This window comes from Scyliorhinus canicula, chromosome 13 (assembly GCF_902713615.1).
Source record: "Scyliorhinus canicula chromosome 13, sScyCan1.1, whole genome shotgun sequence".
Classification (NCBI taxonomy): Eukaryota; Metazoa; Chordata; class Chondrichthyes; order Carcharhiniformes; family Scyliorhinidae; genus Scyliorhinus; species Scyliorhinus canicula.
In genome coordinates, this window is record NC_052158.1 from 139,002,915 (window position 1) to 139,027,296 (window position 24,382).

Below are 24,382 nucleotides of genomic sequence, written 5' to 3' on the forward strand. Positions count from 1 at the left end.
GCCAGATGCAGGCGGGGAAGGCGCCGGGGCCGGATGGGTTCCCGGTGGAATTTTATAAGAAGTATGTGGACTTGGTGGGTCCAGTGCTGGTGCGAGCCTTCAATGAGGCGCGAGAGGGGGGGGTTCTGCCCCCGACAATGTCACAGGCCCTGATCTCCTTGATCCTGAAGCGGGACAAAGACCCTGTACAGTGCGGGTCCTACAGGCCTATCTCCCTCTTGAATGTAGATGCCAAACTGTTGGCAAAGGTCCTGGCAACCAGAATAGAGGATTGTGTGCCAGGGGTAATCCATGAGGACCAGACGGGGTTCGTAAAGGGACGACAACTTAACACAAATGTCCGGAGACTGTTGAATGTGATTATGATGCCAGCAGTGGAGGGGGAGGCTGAGATAGTGGTAGCACTGGATGCGGAGAAGGCATTCGATAGGGTGGAGTGGGAATACCTGTGGGAGACGCTGGAACGGTTTGGGTTTGGGGAGGGATTTATCAAGTGGGTGAAGCTGCTGTATTCGGCCCCGATGGCGAGTGTGGTTACAAACGGGAGGAGGTCAGAGTATTTTGGGCTCCATCGAGGTACCAGGCAGGGATGCCCCCTATCCCCCTTACTATTTGCATTAGCGATCGAACCGTTGGCGATGGCACTGAGGGGTTCAGGGGGGTGGAGGGGACTGACAAGGGGAGGGGAGGAACATCGGGTATCACTCTATGCGGATGATTTGTTGTTATATGTGGCGGACCCGGAAGGGGGAATGCCGGAGGTAATGGAAATACTAGCGGAGTTTGGGGACTTTTCGGGATATAAATTAAATGTGGGTAAAAGTGAGGTCTTTGTGATACACCCGGGAGATCAGGGGGAGGGAATTGGGCGGCTCCCCTTTAAGAGAGCAGTAAAGAGCTTCAGGTACTTGGGGGTGCAGGTGGCAAGGAACTGGGGGACCCTCCACAAGCTGAACTTTTCAAGGCTGGTGGAGCAGATGGAGGAGGAGTTCAAGAGGTGGGACATGGTACCGCTGTCGCTAGCAGGGAGGGTGCAGTCAGTCAAAATGACGGTCCTCCCGAGGTTCTTGTTTCTGTTTCAGTGCTTGCCCATCTTTCTCCCCAGGGCCTTCTTCAAGAAGGTAACTAGCAGCATTATGGGCTATGTGTGGGCACATGGCACCCCTAGAGTGAGAAGGATTTTCTTGGAACGGAGTAGGGACAGGGGAGGATTAGCGCTACCCAATCTCTCCGGATACTACTGGGTGGCGAACGCATCGATGGTGCGCAAGTGGGTGATGGAGGGGGAGGGGGCAGCTTGGAAACGTATGGAGAGGGCGTCCTGCGGCAATACAAGCCTGGGGGCGCTAGTAACGGCACCATGGCCGCTCCCCCCCACAAGGTATACCACGAGTCCGGTAGTGGCGGCCACCCTGAAAATCTGGGGGCAGTGGAGGCGACACAGGGGGGAAGTGGGGGGTCTGATGGCGGCGCCACTGAGAGGGAACCACAGATTTGTCCCGGGGAACACTGGCGGGGGATTCCAGAGCTGGCACAGGGCGGGCATCAGGCAACTGAGGGACATGTTCATAGAGGGGAGGTTTGCGAGCCTGGGAGAGCTGGAGGAGAAATTTGAGCTTCCCCCGGGGAACACGTTTAGATACCTGCAGGTGAAGGCATTTGCCAGACGACAGGTGGATGGATTTCCCTTGCTTCCCGATAGAGGGGTGAGTGATAGGGTGCTGTCAGGGGTCTGGGTCGGAGAAGGGAAGGTCTCGGACATCTACAAAATAATGCAGGAGGTGGAGGAGGTATCGATAGAGGAGCTGAAAGACAAGTGGGAAGCGGAGCTGGGAGAGCAGATAGAAGATGGGACATGGGCGGATGCCTTAGAGAGGGTCAATTCGTCGTCGTCGTGCGCAAGGTTGGGCCTCATCCAATTTAAGGTGCTGCACAGAGCCCATATGACGGGGACTAGGATGAGTCGGTTCTTCGGGGGTGAGGACAGGTGTGTTAGGTGTTCGGGAAGCCCTGCGAACCATGTACATATGTTCTGGATGTGCCCGGCACTGGAAGAGTTCTGGGAGGGGGTGGCGGGGACGGTATCGAGAGTGGTGGGAACCAGGGTCAAACCAGGGTGGGGGCTAGCGATTTTTGGGGTTGGGGTGGAGCCAGGAGTACAGGAGGCAGGGGAAGCCGGAATATTGGCCTTTGCGTCCTTGGTAGCTCGGAGAAGGATCTTGATTCAGTGGAGGGACACAAGGCCACCAAGTGTTAACACCTGGTTAAACGACATGGCAAGCTTCATCCAATTGGAAAGAATCAAATTCGCCCTGAGAGGGTCGGTACAGGGGTTCTTCCGGCGGTGGCAGCCCTTTCTTGACTTTCTGGATCAGAGATAGGAACTGGAGGCTGAAACAGCAGCAACCCGGGGAGAAGGGGGGGGGGGGGGGGGGGGGGAAGGGAGGGGGGGGGGGGGATAGCAACGAAGGGAGCACGTCAGCGGGGGGTCGCGGGCAATGACTGCCCGAGGCCATCGGCAGAAAGGGAAAAACGGTTTGGTTGCTAGACTGGTAGCGCGGGGGGGGGGGGGGGGGGGGGGAGGGGGGGGGGTGCGCGCGGGGGAGGGCGTGGGGAGGATTTTCCAGGGGGGATTTGTTGTGTTATAATTTAAAATGTAGTAGGGGTAAATGTTTGTATCGAAAAATTTCAATAAAAATTATTTTAAAAAAAAGCAATTGTTTTGGGTGGGGTATTACTGAGACATTTCAGTAGGTTGTGCAAAGCAGGAAATTAGTTCCTACACCTAAATGCATTAAATGAACATAGACAAAAAGATACCAATCTGCCGAATAACATATCGATAGTCAGTGAATAAAATGTATAGTCAGTCAGATCTGTTCAGTTTTAACTCCAAATTGAAAACTGTGTAATTTGCATAAGCCTTAAAGAATATCCAGACAATTTTATTTCAGTTCAATACAGTGCCCCTTGTTTTGAGCATTTGTTATGGATAAAATTGCAGTTTTTAAACTGAGAAATGTTGCATAGTAGCGATAGTATTACTACCAGTATTCAATCATGACATTGAGATATACAGTCATTATTCTCTGCATTGCAGTGGGTAAAACCCAGACATTGTTGACTCATGTGGTTTAAATGTATCGTTCCTCCTCTGGAATGTGCTAATGTATCATTTGTCTCTAGGAATGGTGTGGTCAGATGTGAAGAGGCTGTGGTATGATGGACTTGAAGATTTTATGGAGGAATCTCGAAATCAACTCAGTTTTGTCATGAACTCCTTGTATTTAGCAACATTTGCTCTCAAAGTTGTGGCTCATAATAAGGTAAACTAGAGTTGAGTAGGGAGAAGGGTGGGTCTGTCTTCTGTTTGGATGTGAAATCTGTTTGCTCATATTGACGGAACTGAGATGTGTGAAAAATGAGACAAGTACGGGAGAATCTGATCAGAAAGCCAGTGTTGTATAGTCTAACTGTGTTAAATACTGATAGACAAGTGGAAATATTGAGCGAGACCTTCTGATCCCTGGGGAACCATATCCCAGAGGTACCACAGAAGATGCACTGGAGGATCCTTCAGAAGTCCCTACCCAAGGATTGCACAGTAATTGTCCAGGACTGTCACCCGTTGACTAACCCCACCACCCCTGACTACATCCCCATCTTCAGATTCCCCTCTCCCCCCCCCCCAATCCATCCCACCTGTCAAAACCACTTACCGTACGCTCTTGGCTTCTCCCTAGCTTCTCAAAGTTGTTGGGATCTATTAACCTATCTGCTTCACAGCAATTGGTGCCTTAAAAGGTGGAGGTGGCTTCACTTCCCTCAATGCTGCAGTCGTGTTCTTAAAGATCTCGTGAACCAGGTAGGCTCCACATTCCTCGCCAGGCCCGGGTCAGAACAGCAAACAAGACATGTGCAGCTCACAACCTGGGTAAGTAAAAAAAAAAAAGGAGCAATCCAACTGCGATTGCCACTCCAGGGAAGTTCTGGCCTGGGCATTTAAAAAAAAACATGTACTATTCATCCACCATGAAACTATTTATCACAGAACCCTGTCATTTCCCCTGCAGCAAGGGCAGACAGATGACCTGTTCATCGACGTCCTGCCAAAACTTTTGTGTACCCAATGTCAAGAAGGAATGTGGCTGCAGTCTGGATTGATTCACCGTCCAATGTTTTCCTCTCTTGTGGGAAAGAACTTAATCACTGCTTGGAATTTTTTCAGAATGTCCTGTCCATGTTTTTTGATTCACTTTGTAAGAATATCCAGACAATGGTCAGCATGTAGGCCGGTAATTTCCCAGCCTGCCAGGCGTGGGCATCATCGCGGGCACGACCGGGAGCTGTCAAAAGTCTGTTAACTTTGGGAATTTCCAGTCCGGAAAATCCTGCCCATACATTACCGGACCCGTACCAATGCTGCACATAACTTATCAAAATATGTTTTCAATTAAGGGCAATTCAGCATAGCCAATTCACCTACCCTGCACATCCTTGGGTTGAGACCACACAAACACGGGGAGAATGTGCAAACTCCACATGGACAGTGGCCCAGGACCGGGATCGAACTCGGGTCCGAGGCAGCGTAAGGCAGCAGTGCTAACCACTGCCCCACCCTATGCTGCACATGGGTAATGGTGTGAAGAAGATGCAAGGGTGGTTTTCCTTTAGATTTTTATTCCTTCCCAGTGAGCAAGTGCTGGACTTCTGCTCATCGCTCCTGTAATTGTACAGGTGAGAATGGCAAGGCCACACTTAGGGGGAGTTGGAGCTGTCTTTCACTGGGGAAGACTACAGATGGCCTCGGAGGAAGACTGCAAGCATCTCTGGGCCTAGAAGGCTTGACTACAGACTCTGCCATCTCAGGCTAACCAGCAGATGGGCGGGTGGAGTTCCCAGAGGACAAATGATGCCTTCCCAGGAGAGGACGACAGGTTTGTGGTCCATGGAGTCACCGTCTTGTCCAGGGCCAAGTGGAGGACAGTTTGCTAGATTGATGTGACAGCCTGGCAAGTTCCTTTGCTCATTGCCATGATGGTACAAACCTGAGCTTCCACTGCAGCATTGAAATGTTAAGTACTTAGACTGCAATAGAAATTGGGACATGGACTATCAGATGCCACATCATGGTTGGGTTTGCAAATGGTTTTTAGTGGTTGCAGATGTTAATGGGTCATGTTGTTGGATTGATAATCCAGAGACCTGGGCCAATTATCTGACGTCAATTCTCACCATGACATCTGGAATTTAAATTCAGTTCATCAAATAAATCTCAATTTTAAAAAAATGATCAAATCAGTAACGGTGACCACGAAACCACCAGATTGTTGTAGAATCCCATCAAGTTGATTTTGTAGAAGGACACCTACCATCCTTAACTGTCCTGACATCTACAATTCCAGATGTACTGAAATGTGGTTGATTCGTAACTGCTTTCTAAAATGTCTCCGTTTAGGATTGGATAACAAATGCTGGCTTTGTCAACGACCCCCACATCCCATGAAAGAGGGAAAGTGAAGTTGGCTATCACTTCCATGCTGGAAAGAATGGGACCCAAGCTTCGCGTAAAGCCCCGTCCCAACTGTGTCCTGGATGCCACTGTGCTCCTTAACATTGGCTCGATGTTCTCTGGCAGACTTTCCAATGCCCCAAACATTTTATTGTGCATATCCATCAGTGTTCCTCTGTAGGTCATATCGTTGACCTACCCACCTGAGTCCCCTGCAGCATATCTCCTCTGTGACCATGCTCTGCATCGAGCTGGTACGTGTGCTAACTTCCCCCTACCCTGGCTAAAGACTACTTGTGTCCAGTGTCACACTCCCTGCAGATAGCAACTCTAAGCTATCCTCTAAGTTATGGGTAGTGTCAAAATTGTAGCTGGTGGCTGCCATTGTAAAATCTAAGGGAAGGTGTGTCATCACTGTTTTCTTTCTGTTCTTCAGCTGCCTGGTCAGTTTGCACTTCTTGTGTATCAGGAAGGGGAACTGTGACGTTATGCAGAGGTGGAGGTACTGGAGTTGCGTAGGAAAGTAAGAGGTGCATACTTAGACAATCTGCAGCATGCAAAACATTAGGAGGCAGGATGTGAGAAGGGCCACAGCCGCAGAAATATCTGTGCTGGTAATCATAGAATTTACAACGCAGAAGGAGGCCATTCAGCCCTTCAGGTCTGCACCGGCCCTTGGAAAGAGCAGTCTACTTAAGGCCATGCCTCCACCCTATCCCCGTGACCAGTAACCCCAGCTAACCTTTTTGGACACTAAGGGCAATTTAGCATGGCCAATCCACCTAACCTACACATCTTTGGACTGTGAGAGGAAACCGGAGCACCCGGAAACCCACGCAGTCACGCGGAGAATGTGCAGTCTCCGCACAGACAGTGATCCAAGCCGGGAATTGAACATGGATCCCTGGAGCTGTGAAGTAACAGTGCCAACCAATGTGCCACCGTACCGCCCTATGATCAGTATTTTCTTCTGCATGGAAGTTAGGACATACAAGCAGGCTAACTCGTCCCTCAGGGTAGCTCTGGCTGTGGACCACTATGTCCTGCAACATGGGCTTGAATTTTGCATCCATTGGGCGCTCATGCTGGAACTTGGTAGGCCTGAAAGGGGACACGGATTGCACTTCCATAGCGATCACTCCTGGAACGTGATTTCACGCTGGCTGGCCAATTACTGGGCGGCAAGTGTGAAGCATGCTCTGAGAAAGGCTCAGTGCTGCCAAGGGGGCGGGAAGAGTTGCCAAGAAAAGAAAGGGCTCGGTCTGCCACTTCCAATGGACTCCCTCAAGGCGGACAGCTGTTGCAATGCTGTCTCCAGGCGCTATGGACCTCTGCAAATGAAATGTGGTGAAGGAACACACCAAACTGTGTTGAGGCAACACGTTCAAACACCCGACAGCAGAACTCTGAAAACCTCAATCCCAGACACTTTTAAAATGTTATTTTAGCCCTGATATTTTGTCACTACCTATATCAAAGTTGCAGCTAAAACGTGATGGCAGCCTGGCCAATTGTCCCGCCCATCAACTGTAAAAGTAGACAGACGATGTATAACTGGCTACTTAATTATCAGCGGGCACGTTTCCGACTCTGCACAAGCCTGCTGATTGGAATATCACACGAGTGCGCAATGAAGTCAGGACATACGCCTGATGTCTTCTCGCACGATTTCACACGCATCCGGGTCAGGTACGAAACACTGAGCAACATTAAATTTTTGCCATGGATATCATGAAATCTGTTTGGGTGATTTGCCCGTCATGTTATATAATTGATTATGGTCTGTATGTAATGGTTACAGCGGTTCCTCTTCCAGCTGCAAACCTGAGGGATACCCACTGTGGCTATTCCCAGACGTTCTGACAGGATTGTATGTCAGTCAGACAGTTAACTATGTGCCACCGGGGCTCCCACGCCTTTAGAAGCAAACAACCCGCCTCCGAGAGCTAATGGTCACTAAGAGGACTAGCTGCTCTTCCGTGACAACAGTGCCGCCAGGATTGGTGGCCACGGTTGGGACTGCAGCGGTCTCCAGAGCAGCAGCCCGGATGGTGGTCCTGGAACACAGATGACTGGTACGGGCTCAGGAAGGCCCCAGGGAAGGAGAGAGGGTGGTGTTGGAGGGATGGGATTTTTCTTTCAGCTGGGGTGTCTCTTGGCAGCAGAGGGCCCTCCACACACCACAAGGTGTCCAGTCAGGAGGGCCCATCCCCGAGCAGGTCCATCCACAAGCTTTTATGTAATTGGCCACCTAAGAGAAATTATTCTCCAGGCAGGAAGGTCATTCTCGACCTTTCCTGCCTCAGGCTTTATTAGGTGGGAATCAGGAAGGCGACGGGCACATTACCTCCCACCATTCTAGTGGTATAGTTGGTAAGCTTTGGCAATGGACAGTGTGCGCACTGACCTTGACCACTCACTTGAGAGTCATTGAACCTCTTGATGCAGTGCTTCAAGGTTTTCAGGACTTGACTCTTGGCTTTGACATCCACGGCTTTCTGTTCTTACTGCCTTCTGATCATGTGTCTGGAGGGCTTCCTGGCATCCTGTAGATACAGGACATTTCTCCTTTAATCCCCTTTCTCCTCCACCAATATCTCCAGTGCGTCATTTAATAAACCTGGAGCTTGCACCCTCTCATCTTGTGCCATTTTACGTTTATCACACCAGAATCAGTTCTGGCATGATTGTCTAGGTGGTTGCTGCAGCCATAATGCACCTCCTCTTTGTGAAGTTCAGGCTAGCATGAAGCAATACAGGCTGGCCTTAAATGGTGCTAGCGCTTTGTGGCATGTGCCCTTTGTTGTTGCATCCAGCCAATCAATAGCATGGTTACAGCTGGTTGGACACTGAAATCAGTGAAATGGAGAGGCAGCACAAAGGTGCCGTAGTGAGGACCAGGTCTCAATACGACATGAAGTAAAAAAAACTCGCCACTATTCTTAGAATTCCCCCTATACCAAAAAGGGTCAATAAGACATTCTAAATGGTGAACAGGGATTCTCACTCCCTGACTCCTAGGCAGACTTAGGGTGGGTGCTTTTCGGGTCAAACTATATTTTCAAGTTATCCACCGGTATAACCATATCTTCATAGAAGAATTTTATCTACTTACCACTTAGTAGCATCGATCCTGGGTCCCGCATTGCTAAGTAAAGTAGACTTTGTAATAACCACTGTTTCAGGTTATAACTTTAAGTTATGTTATTATTATATTTTTTCTTTTAAAAGATGCAACCACTGTCTTTACAGGAAAATAAAAGTATCTTGCTTCTGGATTCTCCTGGTTGGTGGAAAAGACCTTCAGGTCCACCTTGACAATCTCTCTTCTTTAGCTTTTGGACTTCCTCAGGCGGATTCGCTGTTCTGCTCGGTTGCTATGTTCTATTCCCATGACCGAGCTATGAGAGCTGACTCTGCTGGTTGTCCCCTTTTTTAGGGTTTATATTCCCCTTCCTGTAGTTATTAAGTTTAAATGACATTATCGTAAAAAAACTATATTTTACTCTTGATTGTACAAGGTACCTTTAATCTGAATTATTTCCAACACAACTATGTATTTATATTGAGCATGACTTCAGCTCATCAAACTCTGATTACATTGTTTCCTTTGTGATGTTCAAAAGTGCTTTGATCCCAGAGGGGTGGTTTCTGTCATTTCTAAAGTTGCTTTATTATCAAATAGTGCCCCCAGCTTAGAACTCTGACTCCGATTTGGGGCTAACATGTGTTCCCGTTGTCACGTTGTCGCCAGCTTCCCATATTCACCTGGTGTCAGCAGAATTTCACACCTAAACATTTGTCACCCAATTCAACTGAAAATCATAGCAATTCATTTTTAGCTGCTTACTAAAATAATTAACTTCAAAGAAGGTGCGAAATATTGTTTTTTTCCATATAACTAAAAGTTCAATCTGTTGTGACTTAAAAGACATACATTGGTTTTACAGCTTGAATAGTCACAAGCTGTTTTCTTAATGCCTTGATAAAGTCTATCTGCATTTCAAAACTTTCTTTTGCAGCTGCTGTTAACCCTTCGTGGAATTTTCCCCTACATTCTCTCATGTACCTTAGGTCAGGTATTGCCAGACTTCCATGTTTCAAATGACATATTTTCCTATTTTTTTCTTTTACAGACAACGTGGTAGTGGTGAAAATGTAGTGCAAAAGTCAAATTATTTAGAATAATGTTAAAAGTTGAAGCATAATTTTAAATGTCACGCCTGTTGAGACATGATTCAGTGAGGGTGATGGTTGCACAAAACTAGCCCAATTTAAGTGCGTTGGGAATCAGAAAATAGGATCCACAAAGCAAACACCTAAGCCCAGTTTTAATGGGCTCACACATTCTCCATTCGAACTCCGGGGCCCGACATATTGATTGAAAAGGGCTGGGCAAAAATAGTGACAAGAGCACAGATCGGGTTTTGTGCTTGAGGTGGATTCCACTCTTACTTGCTCATGCATGTCAAACCTAGCACGTAAAACAGAGGCACGACAGTCCTAGTTTCCTCACCCAAAGAGTGCAGCAACATTATTTTAAAATGTCCTTTTTTTTTGTATTAGGGACTCATAAGTTTATAGAGGATTGTTCGTTAAAGAATTCCAACTCTGCACTGCAGAAAGAACTTTGACTCTCAGACTAAAAATATATTAATGAGCAACCAGATTTTACACCAAATCCTTTTAAGCATTTATTTTGGGAAGTAGGATATCACAAAAGAGCATGTTGAATACACTTGTTATAAAAGTTTTTTTTTCCTAAAGTAAGAGTGATCTGTGAATCATGTTATTCCTCATGCAAGCTGTGAACTTTTCCAATGTCTCTCTAGTTTCATGCAATTGGAGACAGGAAGGATTGGGATGCTTTCCACCCCACTTTAGTGGCTGAAGGTCTGTTCGCTTTTGGCAACATTCTCAGTTACCTGCGGCTTTTCTTTGTGTACACGACTAGCTCCATCCTGGGACCACTGCAGGTAACGCCTTCACTGTATCAAATTATTGTGCCCTTAGAATGCACGGTGCCTGGAAGTTGGGCAATCGACCAGCTCCAGGTCTCTGTTAATAGTACTCTAAAACCAGTTGTTGGGACATATGAGAGATAGCCCGCGGATGATTTGCTTTCCTTTCTCTCTTTGTCGGGCAGTACCTGGCCCACCCTTCTTTGTTTCCCCTGATAGCACAGCTGAGGTGCTGTATGTGCAAACCAACGTCCAACTATTTTGTCTGATAGCACGCAGCAGCATGGCATCCTCGCTTCTTCATTCTCCCAGCATCGTTGAGTATTTTCCCCTCTCATTATCTCATAATGAAAAGTGTTTTTTTTTTAATAGATTTTTTTTTGGTCACTTATTTTTCGCTGCACCATATATTGTCGGTCAAGAAGTAGGACAGGAGACCCGATCCCATTTATCCGCCAGCACGTCCTGGTAATTAGTTGCAGAGGGATCGCACTCTCTGATTCCTCCCCCCCCCCCCCCCCCCCACAGAACTGTAAATCTGGCGTGCCGCAGTGTAGAACAAAAGATCCAACCTTTGTTGTGCAGGTCACCAGATAATGCCATTGATTTACATATGTTGAAGTTTGCCATTTTGATTTGTGAGCACCAGCCTGAGCTGAATTCTAAATCTCAGAGGGAAACAGTACAGACATTGTCCACAGGCACTCCTGCCATCACCTTTAGTCCGCTTGAAATCAACGGTTTATACAGCAAGTACTGTTGGCCTAAAAATATTTGCACTGCAAATATTTTGAGACTGGCTAAATTTCACACCGAAAGCCTCGATGATATTGCGGTCTGTTTGTGAGCATTACCATTTTTCTGCCTCAGGAGTTTCTGCGGCTGTGTTACTCTATGTGACCTTTTACAAAGTTTGGGCTCAGAAATGAGAGGGGTTACATTTTAATAGTTGGTGCTAAAATAAGATGGCAGCACTCGAGAACAATTCGGGATGGGGGATAAATCTCATCAGAATGAATTTTTAAGAAGCCATTCCACCTGCATTGTGCTGTTTGTAAATTAAGATTCTTTTCCAGAGCAGCAGACCAATCTGTGGCTGCGTTTGTTTTGAATTGGGCAAAAACACTGCTTTTAAATTCAATTGATAGCAAGTATGGCAGACACAAAAGTAAACACATTCGAGACAGTAACCCTTAAGCCATGCACCAACAAAATGCAGAATGCTATTGAGGTGAACGAAAATACAGAATCAGTACTTTCTATTCAACATACTCCACCCATTTTATAAAAACAAGTCATGTATTTCCAAAAATGTGATTGATCCTTTTGAAAAAAATGTTGATTTTTCCATCTGCCAGGCAAGATTGAGGAACATTTCTCAGGTGACCCAGCGCAGACCCATAAAAATAATGTGCAAAGACGTGCACTGTTGGAGGTGCCTTATTTTTTAAAAAAAATTTAACCTTTATTTAATTTCAATAGAATTCCTACAGTGCAGAAAAGGCCATTCAGCCCATCAAGTCTGCACCAACCCCCCCCCCCCCAAAGAGCACTCACTGAGACCCACTCCCTATCCGCGCAACCGCACCTGACCTGCATATCTTTGGATACTAAGGGCAATTTAGCATGGCCGATCCACCTAACCTGCACATCTTTGGACTGTGGCAGGAAACTGCAGCAGCACCCGGAGGAAACCCATGAAGACACGAGGCGACAGGTGCAGACTCCCCACAGTCACTCAAGGCCGGAATTGAACCCGGGTCCCTGGTGCTGTGAGGCGGCAGTGTGCCAGGTGCCGCTGTGCCGCCCTGGAATCGGAGCCAATGAAGTGTCTTCAGACACGAAACGTCAGCTCTGTTCTCTCTCCACAGATGCTGTCGGACCTGCTTGAGATTTTCCAGCATTTTCTGTTTTTGTCCCCATCCTCAATGATGGAGGAGCCCAGCACATCAGTGTGAAAGCTAAGATTGAAAATTTGCAACTGTTTTCAGCCAGAAGTGCCGAGTGAATTGGTCCACCTCAACCTCCTCCTGAGGTCTCCACCATCACAGATGCCAGTCTTCAGCCATTTCAATTCGCTCCACTTGATATCAAGAAACGGCCAAAGGCACTGGATACTGCAAAGGTTATGGACTCATTAAAGCAATAGTACTGAAGACTTGTGCTCCTGAACTAGCTGCACCTTTAGCCAATCTATTCCAGTACAGCTACAACACTGGCACCTTTCCGGCAATTTGGAAAATTGCCCAGGTGTGTCCTGTCCACAAAAAGGAGGAAAGATCCATCCTGGTCAATTACCATCCCATCAATCTGCTCTCGATCATCAGCAAAGTGATGGACGGGGTCGTCATCAGTGCTGTCAGGCGGCACTTGCTTGGTCCAAACATGGTCAAAAGAGCTGAACTCAAAAGGTGAGGTGAGAGTGACTGCATTTGAAATCAACTGAACTAGACTAGCCATATAAATACCATGGTTAAAGAGCAGGTCAGAGGCTGGGAGTTCTGCGTTGAATAACTCCCTGACTTCCCAACACCTGTCCACCATCTACAAGGCACAAGTCTTGTGTGAAGGAATACTCTTCAGTTGCCTGGATGAGTGCAGCCTCGACCACACTCCCGAAGCTTGGCACCATCCAGTCCAAAGCAACCCGCTCCATTGACGCACCATCCACCATTGGAAACATTTACTCCCACCATCACCACCACCGATGCACAGTGGCAGCAGAGTGGGAACCTTATACAAAATACACTGCCTAAACCCACCAAAGCTCCTTCGACAGCACCTCCTAAACCCGTGACCTCTACCGCTTTGCAGGACAAGGGGAGCCGCACACCATCCTCATTTGGAATTATAACACCGTTACTTCACTGTTTTGTGGGTCAAAATCCTGCAGCTCCCTTCCTAACAGCAATGTGGGTGCACCTACACCACGTGGACTGCAGCGATTCAAGACGGGTCCTCCACACCACCTTCTCAAGGGCAATTAGGGATGGGCAATAAATGCTGGCCTAGCCAACGGTGCCCATATCCTGTGAAATAATTTTTTTTTCTAAATGCCCCACCTGCTCCTCATGTGGCAGAATCTGCAAATCATACATTGGACTTATCGAACATCTTAGAAGCCGCTGAACAAGAGTGGAACCAAGTCATTCTCAGTTCCAACTGACTGCTTAAGAGGACAGAGAGGTTGGGAACCGGATAAACCTCTTTACCTTACTTCCACAGGTCTCACTAAATTCCATAGATTTTGCACCGTCAGCAGGGCAGGACTCTTCAAGAATTTGGGGAAAATTGGCCATCACCAAAGCTCCTCAGTCTCAACCGCTCCTTTCATGGCAACACGTACGGCACTGTACGGTTTGATGGCACCACATCCGATGGTTGTTGGGTGAAGAATGGAGTGTAACAGACTGTATCCTGGCCCCTACTTTGTTTGGGATCTTCTTCTTCATGCTCCCGACCTTTACCTTCCCTGCAGCTATGGAAAATGTTTACCTGCACACGAGGTCAGATGGCAAGCTCTACATTCCATCCAGACTGAAATTGAAGATCAATATACAGCACATCTGATCAGATAACTGCTCAACACTAGGAATGCTGTGCTGGTCGCACACATAATAATAATTTTTTATTAGTGTCACAAGTAGGCTAACTGCAATGAAGTTACTGTGAAAATCCCCTAGTCGTCACACTATGGCGCATGTTCGGGTACACAGCAAGTATTTTGAGACTTGTGGGAGGAAACCGAAAACCCATGCAGACACAGGGAAACTGTGCAGACTCTGCACAGTGACCCAAGCCAGGAATTGAACCCGGGTCCCTAACACTTTGAAGCAACAGTGCTAACCACTGTGATACCATGACACACATGGAAACGCAGCTACAAAGGTCTGATTGACTCTCCCGTGCCAGTAACTTGTTCACTCTGACCATAAACATCAATAAATCAAATGCAGGCCCACAGTGACAGACAATCTATCCCTTGCTACAAAATTTGATACATGCATGGGGAAAACAGATACCACCATTCAATTGTGTGTGAAATGACATCCCTTGGGACCAAGATGCTGGTTGAGGAGGGCTGTATTCTCAGCACCTTCTATGGCTGTGAAACATGGACAACTTACAGCTCTCGAGAATGGAAACTTTCATGTTCGACTTTACAGGGCATTCTGGGTATCTCATTGAAGGGCAACATCACAAATGCAACAGTCCTCGCAAAGGCCAAGTTCCCATCAAACAGAAGCAATTTTGCTGGCTTGGGCAGTTCACACGATGGATGACGGTCTCATACCTAAGGATTTTCTATATGGTGAGGTAGCCAGAATCAGATGACCTATAGGATGCCGACAGCATCGCTTCAAGCATAGATTTAGATTTTTTTTTAGATTTTCTTTTACAGTGCAGAAGGAGGCCATTCGACCCAATGAGCCTGCACCGGCCCTTGGAAAGAGTAGCCTACTTAAGTCCAACCTCCACCCTATCCCCGTAACCGCACCTAACCTTCTTTTGACACTAAGGGCAATTTATCATGACCAATATACCTAACCTGCACATCTTTGGACTGTGGGAGGAAACCGGAGCACCCGGAGGAAACTCACGCAGACACTGGGAGAATGTGCAGACTCCACACAGACAGTGACCCAAACCGGGAATCGAACCTGGGACCCTGGAGCTGTGAAGCAACTGAGCTAACCACTGTGCTACCATGCTGCCTAAGGTCCTTCATGACACACAAGCATGTTTGCAAGTGTGTCATGAAGGCCCTGAACTTTTTTTCTCTCACATGGGAGACACGAGCGGATGGCGGAGGGAAATGACAACATCCTCTGTGGGCTAGCATGCGTCACCATGATGATCAATGGTTACAAAGCCTTGGGCAGCAGGCGCCGGCACTGAAAACAACAACCCACAGTGACACCAGGACACCACTTCATATGCAGAATTCGTGGCTGAATCGTTTTGCATGGATTGGTCTCTTTAGCCATTAGCGTGCATCATATGACGTTACCTCATCCCCAGTGGATTTTATTTGCTGCATATCTATCACCTAACATAGAAAAAGGCTGCCAATGATAATGCCTTTTTGTGATGAACAAATGGAAGAACCAACATTAAATCGATGATGGACAATATGGGGCCAGACAGGCCAAATGTGTGAATCAAAACAGAAAATCCTAGAATTCCTACAGTGGAGGAAGAAGCCATTCGGCCCATCGGGTCTGCACTGACCCTCAGAAAGTGCACCCTACCTCGACCCACTCCCCTGCCCCATCCACATAACCCCACCTAACTGTTGGACACTAAGGTCAATTTAGCATAGCCAATCCACCTAACCTGCACATCTTTGGACTGTGGGATGAAACCTGAGCACCCAGAAGAAACCCACGCAGACACGGGATGAACATGCAAACTCCACATAGACATTCACCCAAGGTTAGAATCGAAACCCTGGAGCTGTGAGACAGCAGTGCTAACCACTTTGTCACCGTGCCACATCCACTGAGAACCTGCAGGTGAAGAGCAGACAAGTTACAAGTGCCAAGAGTCTGATAGAAATAGTGAAATTGGAGACAGACCATGTGGCGCTGTGCAGCAGGTCAGGCATTTGATATCTTATATTGCCGCAATCACACATCTCCCTTTTCAATTTATAAAAATACTGTGCTCTCGGCATTGTAAATTATTATTCATCTTCAGTGACTTCAATATTTAATAATTTAATTTTGCAAGAAGAGAGAAGAAGATATTGATTCCTATAGGTCTATTAAGATTCCAGTAATGTTGTGCATTTATCACTCACAAAGACTAAAATCACTGGGAGTACAGTCTATAATGAAACTGAAGCACCAAACTCACTAGACCACGGAATACTTGCTGCTTTTAGAATTCTAAAAATACGCAGGCACCAGATAAATACTGGTTGTGTTCCAGTTGGACTGAGCAAAGAAATATTCACAGACCTGAGTATTTTGTACAATTTCAGGCAACTTCTTTCACAGTAAAAACATCCGTTTTGCGATATTATTAATTAAATGGTGACTGCGATTAAGGGGCTTTTTAAAAAATTGCAACACTGTCAAGAGTGTACCAACAGCCAAGAGAGCACCGTAAAACGATTGCCACATAGATTCACGCTTCACCATTGACTCAATTTAAAGTGTCACCTGGGATTGAGTTCAGCCAAACCAGATCATCAAGATTGGTAATTAATAGTGAATGAGGGGGTTTTGATAGTTGTTTTTGAGAAAGAAAACACATTTACATCAGTGCCTCTCTCCTCCACTGCTTTTTACACACCCTATCCGACTGATGATTTCAAATGTTCTCAAATGCAGATTGATTTGAAAAAATTAGGCCCAAATGCTGTGTTAAATTTCTGAATGTTTGAACCTGAACCAATTCTACTGTTGATGAAGCTTTTGATTCTTATTTCTAATAAGTTATTGTCACCTAGATATAGCAGTGTGACACAGCTTTGTGATTTGATAATCTCACTTGGAGAAGAGCCTTTTAAAATCTTATAATGTAATGAATAACAGTCAACATTTATTTTGGGAAGATCTAGTTTGAGGGAGGAATGTTGTCCAGGACACTGCAAGAAATCCCCAAACTTGTTCAAACAATGCCAAAGAATCTTTAACATCCAATGAACAATTGAACAGCATCCCTGTTTAACTTTTTCAAAAGGTGGTATCTCCCAATAATGCTCTCTGAAAACGAGTGGAGTCAGCTATAAGTTACGTTTCAAGTCGTAATGTGGGGTTTGCACCCTTATTTTCTTTCTAATCTCAGCTTTACTGTCAATGGTAGCAAAGAGCAGCACCTGAAATAGGGAAGGAAGATCATGGCCAGCTCCTCTGCATCCCCTCCATCCTGTGGTTTGTTACAGAATGGTATTGGCAACTACATGGGAACAGGCCGATTGTCCACCCTTTATGGACAGAGAATGGAGCACAATGTTGTACAAGTTAACAGAAAGAAGAAAGTATTATGGTGTTCAGTTTGTTTAATTACCTATTCCCCCTCATTCTCTGCTCCTTCACTTTCTGTATGCTGGCTACTTTCTATTGTCGGGGAGATAGCCCAGAGCTCTGCTCATTTATTTCCCACTGAGAGGTTCACAAGGCTGGCACTCTGATTATCGAAGTAGTTCTGTTCTCCCTTTGACACCTGTCTGCAATGACATGGGATTGAACATTCCTGTGGGTAGAATGGTGTGAATTCACTTAATATCACTGCTTGGCATAGAGTTATTATTCAAACACGTGAAGCACTACTGTGCTACCTGGTCTTATGCAGATATTAGATGCTTAATAATAGCTTGAAATGGCATTGTTACAGGAATCTAATCTCCAGAGCTGGAGGGGCGATGTGACCAGGCAAGACAGTGAGGCGTGGAGATCCCATCATATTCCAGCCTCCCTCCGATTAAATCCGGGATGGGAAGGTTTGAGGATATCCTTCACACCTGCAGGCCAATTTAGGCCATTAAGTGGAATCACCATCTGTGGCATGGGGGAGGGGGGGGGGGGGGGGGGGGGGTTCTTGAAAGGGAGATTGAGGGATCCTGCAGGGAGCCATCCTGCTGCCATTTCTGTCAAACCCCTGCCTTTTTGTTGACCGTCCAACCTCACTCCCTTCACTAGCGTCCCCACACCCGGACACCCACTTACCGTCTCCAGAAGAACCATCAGCGATCCTCTGTGGGGGCCCAAGTGCAATACTATCAATGGCCACTGCTCCGAGTGGTGCTGCCAGTGTTGGAGAGCTGCTGGCCTGCGCTGGCAGCTCTCAGAGGCAGGATACCCACCTCAGACATGGCAATGCAGCAATTAAATTATTCCAGTTGAGCCGGGCGACCTGGTGGCAAGGTCCCCGCTCCCAATTCGGTACTTTTTTTTTTGTCAGGGCTCACAGAGATCAGATCAGCAGGGCTGCCACCAGACATTGTTATGAAAATTTAATTAAAGGTATAAATTCCTAGTGGTGTTCTACAACATTGATGTCTTTAAGGACCTTCGGTGAGTATATGGAAAATGTGGTTGGGTTCTGTCTTGAAACCACAGGCAGTTTGTTACCTTTTTGAAGTAATTCTTTCTTTTTCTTTGCCAACCACTTGCTAACGGGTATGATTGTCCACCTAAGAAACTTGGTGTTATTGGTCATGGGTTCTATAGGTCCTTGCGTGACTGATGAGCCCGATCCTAGATTGGCATCAACATGACAGGTGTTTCTGGGAGGTGGGATTAGTCCTTGTACTCTAGATCACAGGTATTCCTTTCTCAGGCCCCTTTTCCGGGTCTCCTCGCCATCGGGTGTACTTGAAGAATTGTTTCCCTTCAATCAGGATGTTCCTCCAAGTAGGTCTCCTCTGAGCAAGAGTTTCCCAGGCGTTCATGTCTATGCTGCATTTCTTGATGGAAGCCTTCAGCCTCTTACTTTGTCGTCCTCTTGTTTTAAGCCTTCCTTGAGCTGGGTAAATAAGATTTGCTTTAGCAGCTGGAACTCTTGACATCCTAAGCACTGGCCGGCCCACTGAACTTGGTTTCAGATGATCATTGCTTTGATCCTGCAGCTCTTGGCTCCTTTAAGGATGTTGATGTTAGTACGCCAGTCCTTCCAGCTAATGCAGAGAATCCGTCTCGGGCAGTGTAGATGGTACCTTTCCAGGGCTTATAGATGCCGATTTTACGTAGCCAATGCTTCTGAGCCGTATAAAAGAGTTGGGAGGATGACTGCCTTGTACAGGAGGATCTTGGTGTCAGCTCGGATGTTGCAGTCGTCAAAGAGTCTTGTCCTTAGGCATCCGAAGGGAGCTTTCGCGGATTGGATAGGATGTTGGATCTCCACATCAATGTCAGCCTTAGATGAGAGGTGGTTCCCCAGGTATGGGAAATGTTCCACGTTTGGTAGGGTTTCTTTGTTGATCTTGATAGAGGGGGAGACTTGATCTTGCCCTGGGGTAGGCTGCTAAAGGACTTGAGTCTTCTTGAAGTTGAGGCTGTGATTGATCCTTCGGTATGCTTCCACGAAGGTGTCAAGCACGTCTTGGAGATTCTCTTCTGAGAGTGGCGAAGGTGGTGTCATCCGAATACTGAAGTTCCACCAGCGATGTCAGTATCGTTTTCTTCTTGGATTTCATCAGATTGAGGTTGGAGGATTTTGATGAATTTATCTAGACAGCCGGCCTTTGACAGTGTCTTCCCAATTGACTGAGTCAAAAGCCTTGGTCAGATCGATGAAGGCCACGTAGAGTGGTTGATGTTGCTTCTGGCATCTCTCTTGAAGTTGCTGAGCAATGAAAATAATGTTCGCTGTTCCACGATTTGGTCAGAAGCCACACTGACTTTCCGGAAAGATTTCTTCACAGACTGGAGGAAGCAAGGATTTGGGCGATGATCCTCCTGCTGATGGAGAGGAGGGAGATTCCTCAGTAGTTCCCAATGTCTGCTTTATCTCCTCTCTTGAAGATGGTGGCAATGACCGCATCCCTGAGGTCAGCAGGAATTACTTTTGTGCCCCAGATTTTCAGGAACAGTAATTACAGACATGATAAAAAGTAAAACAAAATTCTTGGAAACATTGGGCCTCCGTCAGATTAATGTCAATACCCCCCAACGTGGTTTTTAGAGTTATGTTGGTTTTCACAAATGTGTAGGATCTTTAGAATAATGTACAGATTTGTGTTTATACTGCCTGGCTGATTTGATGATTTGTAAGCTCCGTCTCAGCAGCATTTTAAATATAAAGTGCAGTGCTGTGTTTGTGTGGTCACACTGGATGCAAATAGCAACCCTGTCAGCCTAGAGCTAAAATAAATCTGTAAGCAAATAATAAAACCATCTGTTTTTCAAAACCTTAGATCGTAAACCAGTTTTTGCTTCCTAGAAAAAGGACAGAAAGATGAAAAGGCTTCACTGCCGAATAGTTTTATTTCTAATCTGTTTTCTCTTTTTGCCATATACTCAGAATCATAGAATTGTTACGGTGCAGAAGGAGGCTATTTGGCCCATCATGTCTGCTCTCCAAACGAGTGTCATGGTGTAGTGCCATTCCCTGTTCCCCTGCACATTGTTTCCATTCAAGCAATATTCTAATGCCCTTTTGGAATGCCTCTATTGAAGCTGCCTCCAGGCAGTGCATTCCAGACCCGAAGCATTTGTTGTGTGCAAAGGATTTTTTTCACATCACGTTTGCTTCTTTTGCAAATCACTTTAAATCTGTGCCCTCTCGTTCCTGATCCTTTCCCTATCCACTGTGTCCAACCCCTTCATGATTTTGAACATCTCTATCAAATTTTCCGTAGCCTTCTTCTCTCCAAGGAGAACAGTCCCAAGTTCTCCAATCTATCCTCGGAAGGAATATTAGTTCTCGGAAATGGAAAACGTTTTCATTCCCACACACGTCCTCCTAACAGACAAATTGAGATCATGTATTTCTAATGTATCAATCCAATAGGTCATCCATTTTTTTAATGCCGAGCTTCATTCCTCAAAGACCATACCAGTTCAATTCTGTAACTCATTGGAGTAGGATCATTTTTCCCACAAGACATCCAAAATCCATGAATTTCAGATTTTGATCCATATACTGTTTATAATATGCAATTAGTGGTTAGCACTGTTGCTTCACAGCGCCAGGGTCGCAGGTTCGATTCCCGGCTTGGGTCACTGTCTGTTCGGAGAAGACACGTTCTCCCTGCTTCTGGGTGGGTTTCCTCCGGTTTCCTCCCACAAGTCCCAAAAGACGTTCTGTTAGGTAATTTGGACATTCTGAATTCTCCCTCCGTGAGCCTGAACAGGCACCGGAGTGTGGCGACTAGGGGATTTTCACAGTAACTTCATTGCAGTGTTAATGTATGCCTATGTGTGACAATAAAAGATTATTATTGTTATTATTATTATTATGACTCATGAATGTTGCTGATCCTATCATGCTAGTTTCTTAGAATGAAAATAATCAATTTTAATGTGGGTGTGTCACACTTTGGTAGCTAGTGTGTCAATATAGAGACCGTATACATTAAAAGCTGGAAAAAACTTTTGAGGATAATTACTAACCAGTTGCTGGTTTAGCACAGTGGGCTAAACAGCTGGCTTGTAAGGCAGAACAAGGCCAACAGCGCGGGTTCAATTCCCATAGCAGCCTCCCCTAACAGGTGCTGGAATGTGGCGACTAGGGGCTTTTCACAGTAACTTCATTGAAGCCTACTTGTGACAATAAGCGATTATTATTATTTTCCTGAAATTTCTCCCATTTATCTATTTTGGTCAATTTTTGGATTAATTGTCAGGGTATTTCTATTTTTTGCACCCAGTGTCGGCACTGAGCAATTCCAAATCATGTTCACTTGGCTTCTTTGTCAATAAGTGTTTTTGCTCAATCTCAGAAGACCAAGATCTTGCCACACATACCGGTGTGATTTTTTTCCATGTTCCATCTGTCGGTGAGCATTAAATCTTGGTTCATGCTTTGGTCCTGTTCCTATGAACAACTGAGCTGAGATAGATCTGAACTCTTTTCATTAGGCTGTAGCATTTTAGTCACTGCCCAGTAACCATTATCCTCTTAACAAGAATACTCCCAGGTTTTCTTTATTCAGAGCGGCTAATAATCTGTCACCAATATTTTTGATCAGATTTCCATGGGACAGATGCTACAAGACTTTGGGAAGTTCTTGGGAATGTTTCTGCTTGTCCTGATCTCTTTCACCATTGGCCTTACTCAACTTTATGATAAGGCGTTTTCGACAGTGGAAGGCAAGGACTGTTCGGGAATCTTCTGTGAACAACAGAGCAATAGCACCTTCCATTCGTAAGTTGACGTGTGATTTATTGGCAAATGTTTAGTTTAACGCTTCATTTATTTTGCGCAACGGCATGTTACCAAACAGTATTTTTTTTTTTCAAACACCAATAATAACAAACAAGTTTTTATTTTGGTAATTGCACCTGAGGTTGCCCCTTCTCAACTGAGCTTCTAACTCCTCATTGTGAAGATGGGTCCCATGGCAGAAATTCTAGACCCAAGCAAGATTTCAATTATTGCAGTCAGCAATGTTTAAAGGCTGTCATTTATATTCCTTTTAATGTTTTGCCTCATTCTAATGCTTTTATCCTTTTATCAAATTGTACACAACAGCCTGAGTGCCAGTCTCATGTTGCACCCTAGTTGTGTGTATCTTTCATATTTAATTCTCTGTGGCCTCGCAACCAGAGGTTTCCAGGGCTTTTGTTTCCTGCATCTCTTGTGATGTCAACTGTTTCTGAAACAATCCAACCCTCACTGAGGAGTGTGTGCAGGCAGGAGAGGCCAGGTGCAGGTGTTTGAGAAGAGAGGAAGGTGAAGAGAGAGTAATGGGAAGAAATCAAATGTGAACTATAAATGCCGGAATCTCCGGCATCAGATGATGTTCTAGTTATTATCCGTATGTCACACTGCCTCTAATTGAACATATGGCATGATCGTTTTAGAACACGGGAAGGGATAGTACTTAAATAAAATTTTAAGCCTGGATGGTTTGGTGACATGGCCCATGAGAGCTGCAACTTCATGGTTAGCTGTGCAGTCTCTCCTACGCTGGGTTACCAGTCTCCATGTGTCACTCTGAAGACTTGCTGGAGGCTAACCACTTCCCCATAGAGAATGGAGCTCATAGCATAAGGAATTATCTTTATGCTAGTAATCAGTTTCATGTGGCACAGCCCTCCCTGCCAACTGTAGATACTGTATACCATGAAAGAAAAGTATTGTACTTTGCTGGTTTTAGTGCTCTAACCATCATTTGACCATACCTTGTCCCTCTTCTCATCCCCCCTGTGTCAGTGCCCAGGGATATACTTCAAGTGCCAATTCAGGTAGAGCTGCCACATCTGATCTGCTAATGTAAGTCCTTTTGAATCTACCTGTATTAGAAATTCTGCAACAGGGTGTTCAATATCTGGGTAGATTTTGGTTGATTTTTTAAAATTTTTGTTTCCTATTCTTAGAGTTGGCAGGCCAGTAGTTAATTCACTGTCTCTTGTTCCTCCAGGTTTATTGGGACGTGCTATGCCCTATTCTGGTACATTTTCTCCCTGGCTCATGTGGCACTGTTTGTCACGAGGTTCAGTTACACTGACAATCTACAGTCTTTTGTTGGAGCATTAATCATTGGCACGTATAACGTGGTAGTCGTGATTGTCCTGACTAAGCTACTGGTAGCCATGCTGCACAAAAGCTTCCAGATGATAGCTGTAAGTTATTGGTGATTATTTAAAAATAATCGATGCAAGGTTATATTTTCATCATGGAATTTGCAACAGGTCATTCGCTCCAACAACTCTATGCTGATATTCAAGCTCCACACAAGCCTCCTCCCACATTTCTTTCCCTCACCATATCGGCATATCCTTCTGTTCCTTTCTCCCTCTGGTACTTATCTTTCCCTTACATGGATCTGTGCTGTTTGCCTTAGTCTCTCCATGTGGTCACAAGTCCACATTCTCACAACTCTGAATAAAGACGTTCCTCTTGTCTAACTTGTTAGATTTGTTAATGGCTATCTTCTGTTTATGGCCTCTACCCATTCAGGTTTTGACGATAATATTCCAGTCTTTTGCTGGCTCGGGCTAAATGTGGCCGGAAGAATGTAATCCTTAGAATGACTGTCATTTATGTATTATAACCATTTTACAAGGTTCCTTTTTAGCATTTTCTTAATTGAATGGTGTTATATAAGCACAAACATTTAGCTGCCATTAGCCCCGTAGCAGAAAACAGAAGTCCCTTTTACATTGTACACTTGAATGCATGCCAGTTTCTTCAGCTCAGGTCTGATCATAGGACATTTCTGTTCAAACTTCGGAAACTAGTGAAATTTCAGAACTTGATCGTTGGTATATCTGTCTCTGGTTAATATATTTGA

At 45.7% G+C, this 24,382-nt stretch overlaps 1 protein-coding gene across 3 annotated transcripts in view; it reads left to right on the forward strand.

The window, feature by feature from the left end:
* trpc1 (transient receptor potential cation channel, subfamily C, member 1) overlaps positions 1-24,382 on the forward strand; it is a 123,156-nt gene that overhangs the window by 83,824 nt on the left and 14,950 nt on the right. For 2 of the 3 annotated variants that reach the window (XM_038817563.1, XM_038817565.1), the window contains 5 exons: positions 3,187-3,326; positions 10,345-10,488; positions 22,115-22,290; positions 23,302-23,361; positions 23,510-23,711. In XM_038817563.1, coding sequence (XP_038673491.1) covers positions 3,187-3,326; positions 10,345-10,488; positions 22,115-22,290; positions 23,302-23,361; positions 23,510-23,711 — 722 coding nt within the window. The remainder of the gene's footprint in view (positions 1-3,186; positions 3,327-10,344; positions 10,489-22,114; positions 22,291-23,301; positions 23,362-23,509; positions 23,712-24,382) is intronic. The other variant, XM_038817564.1, reaches the window with a different exon arrangement.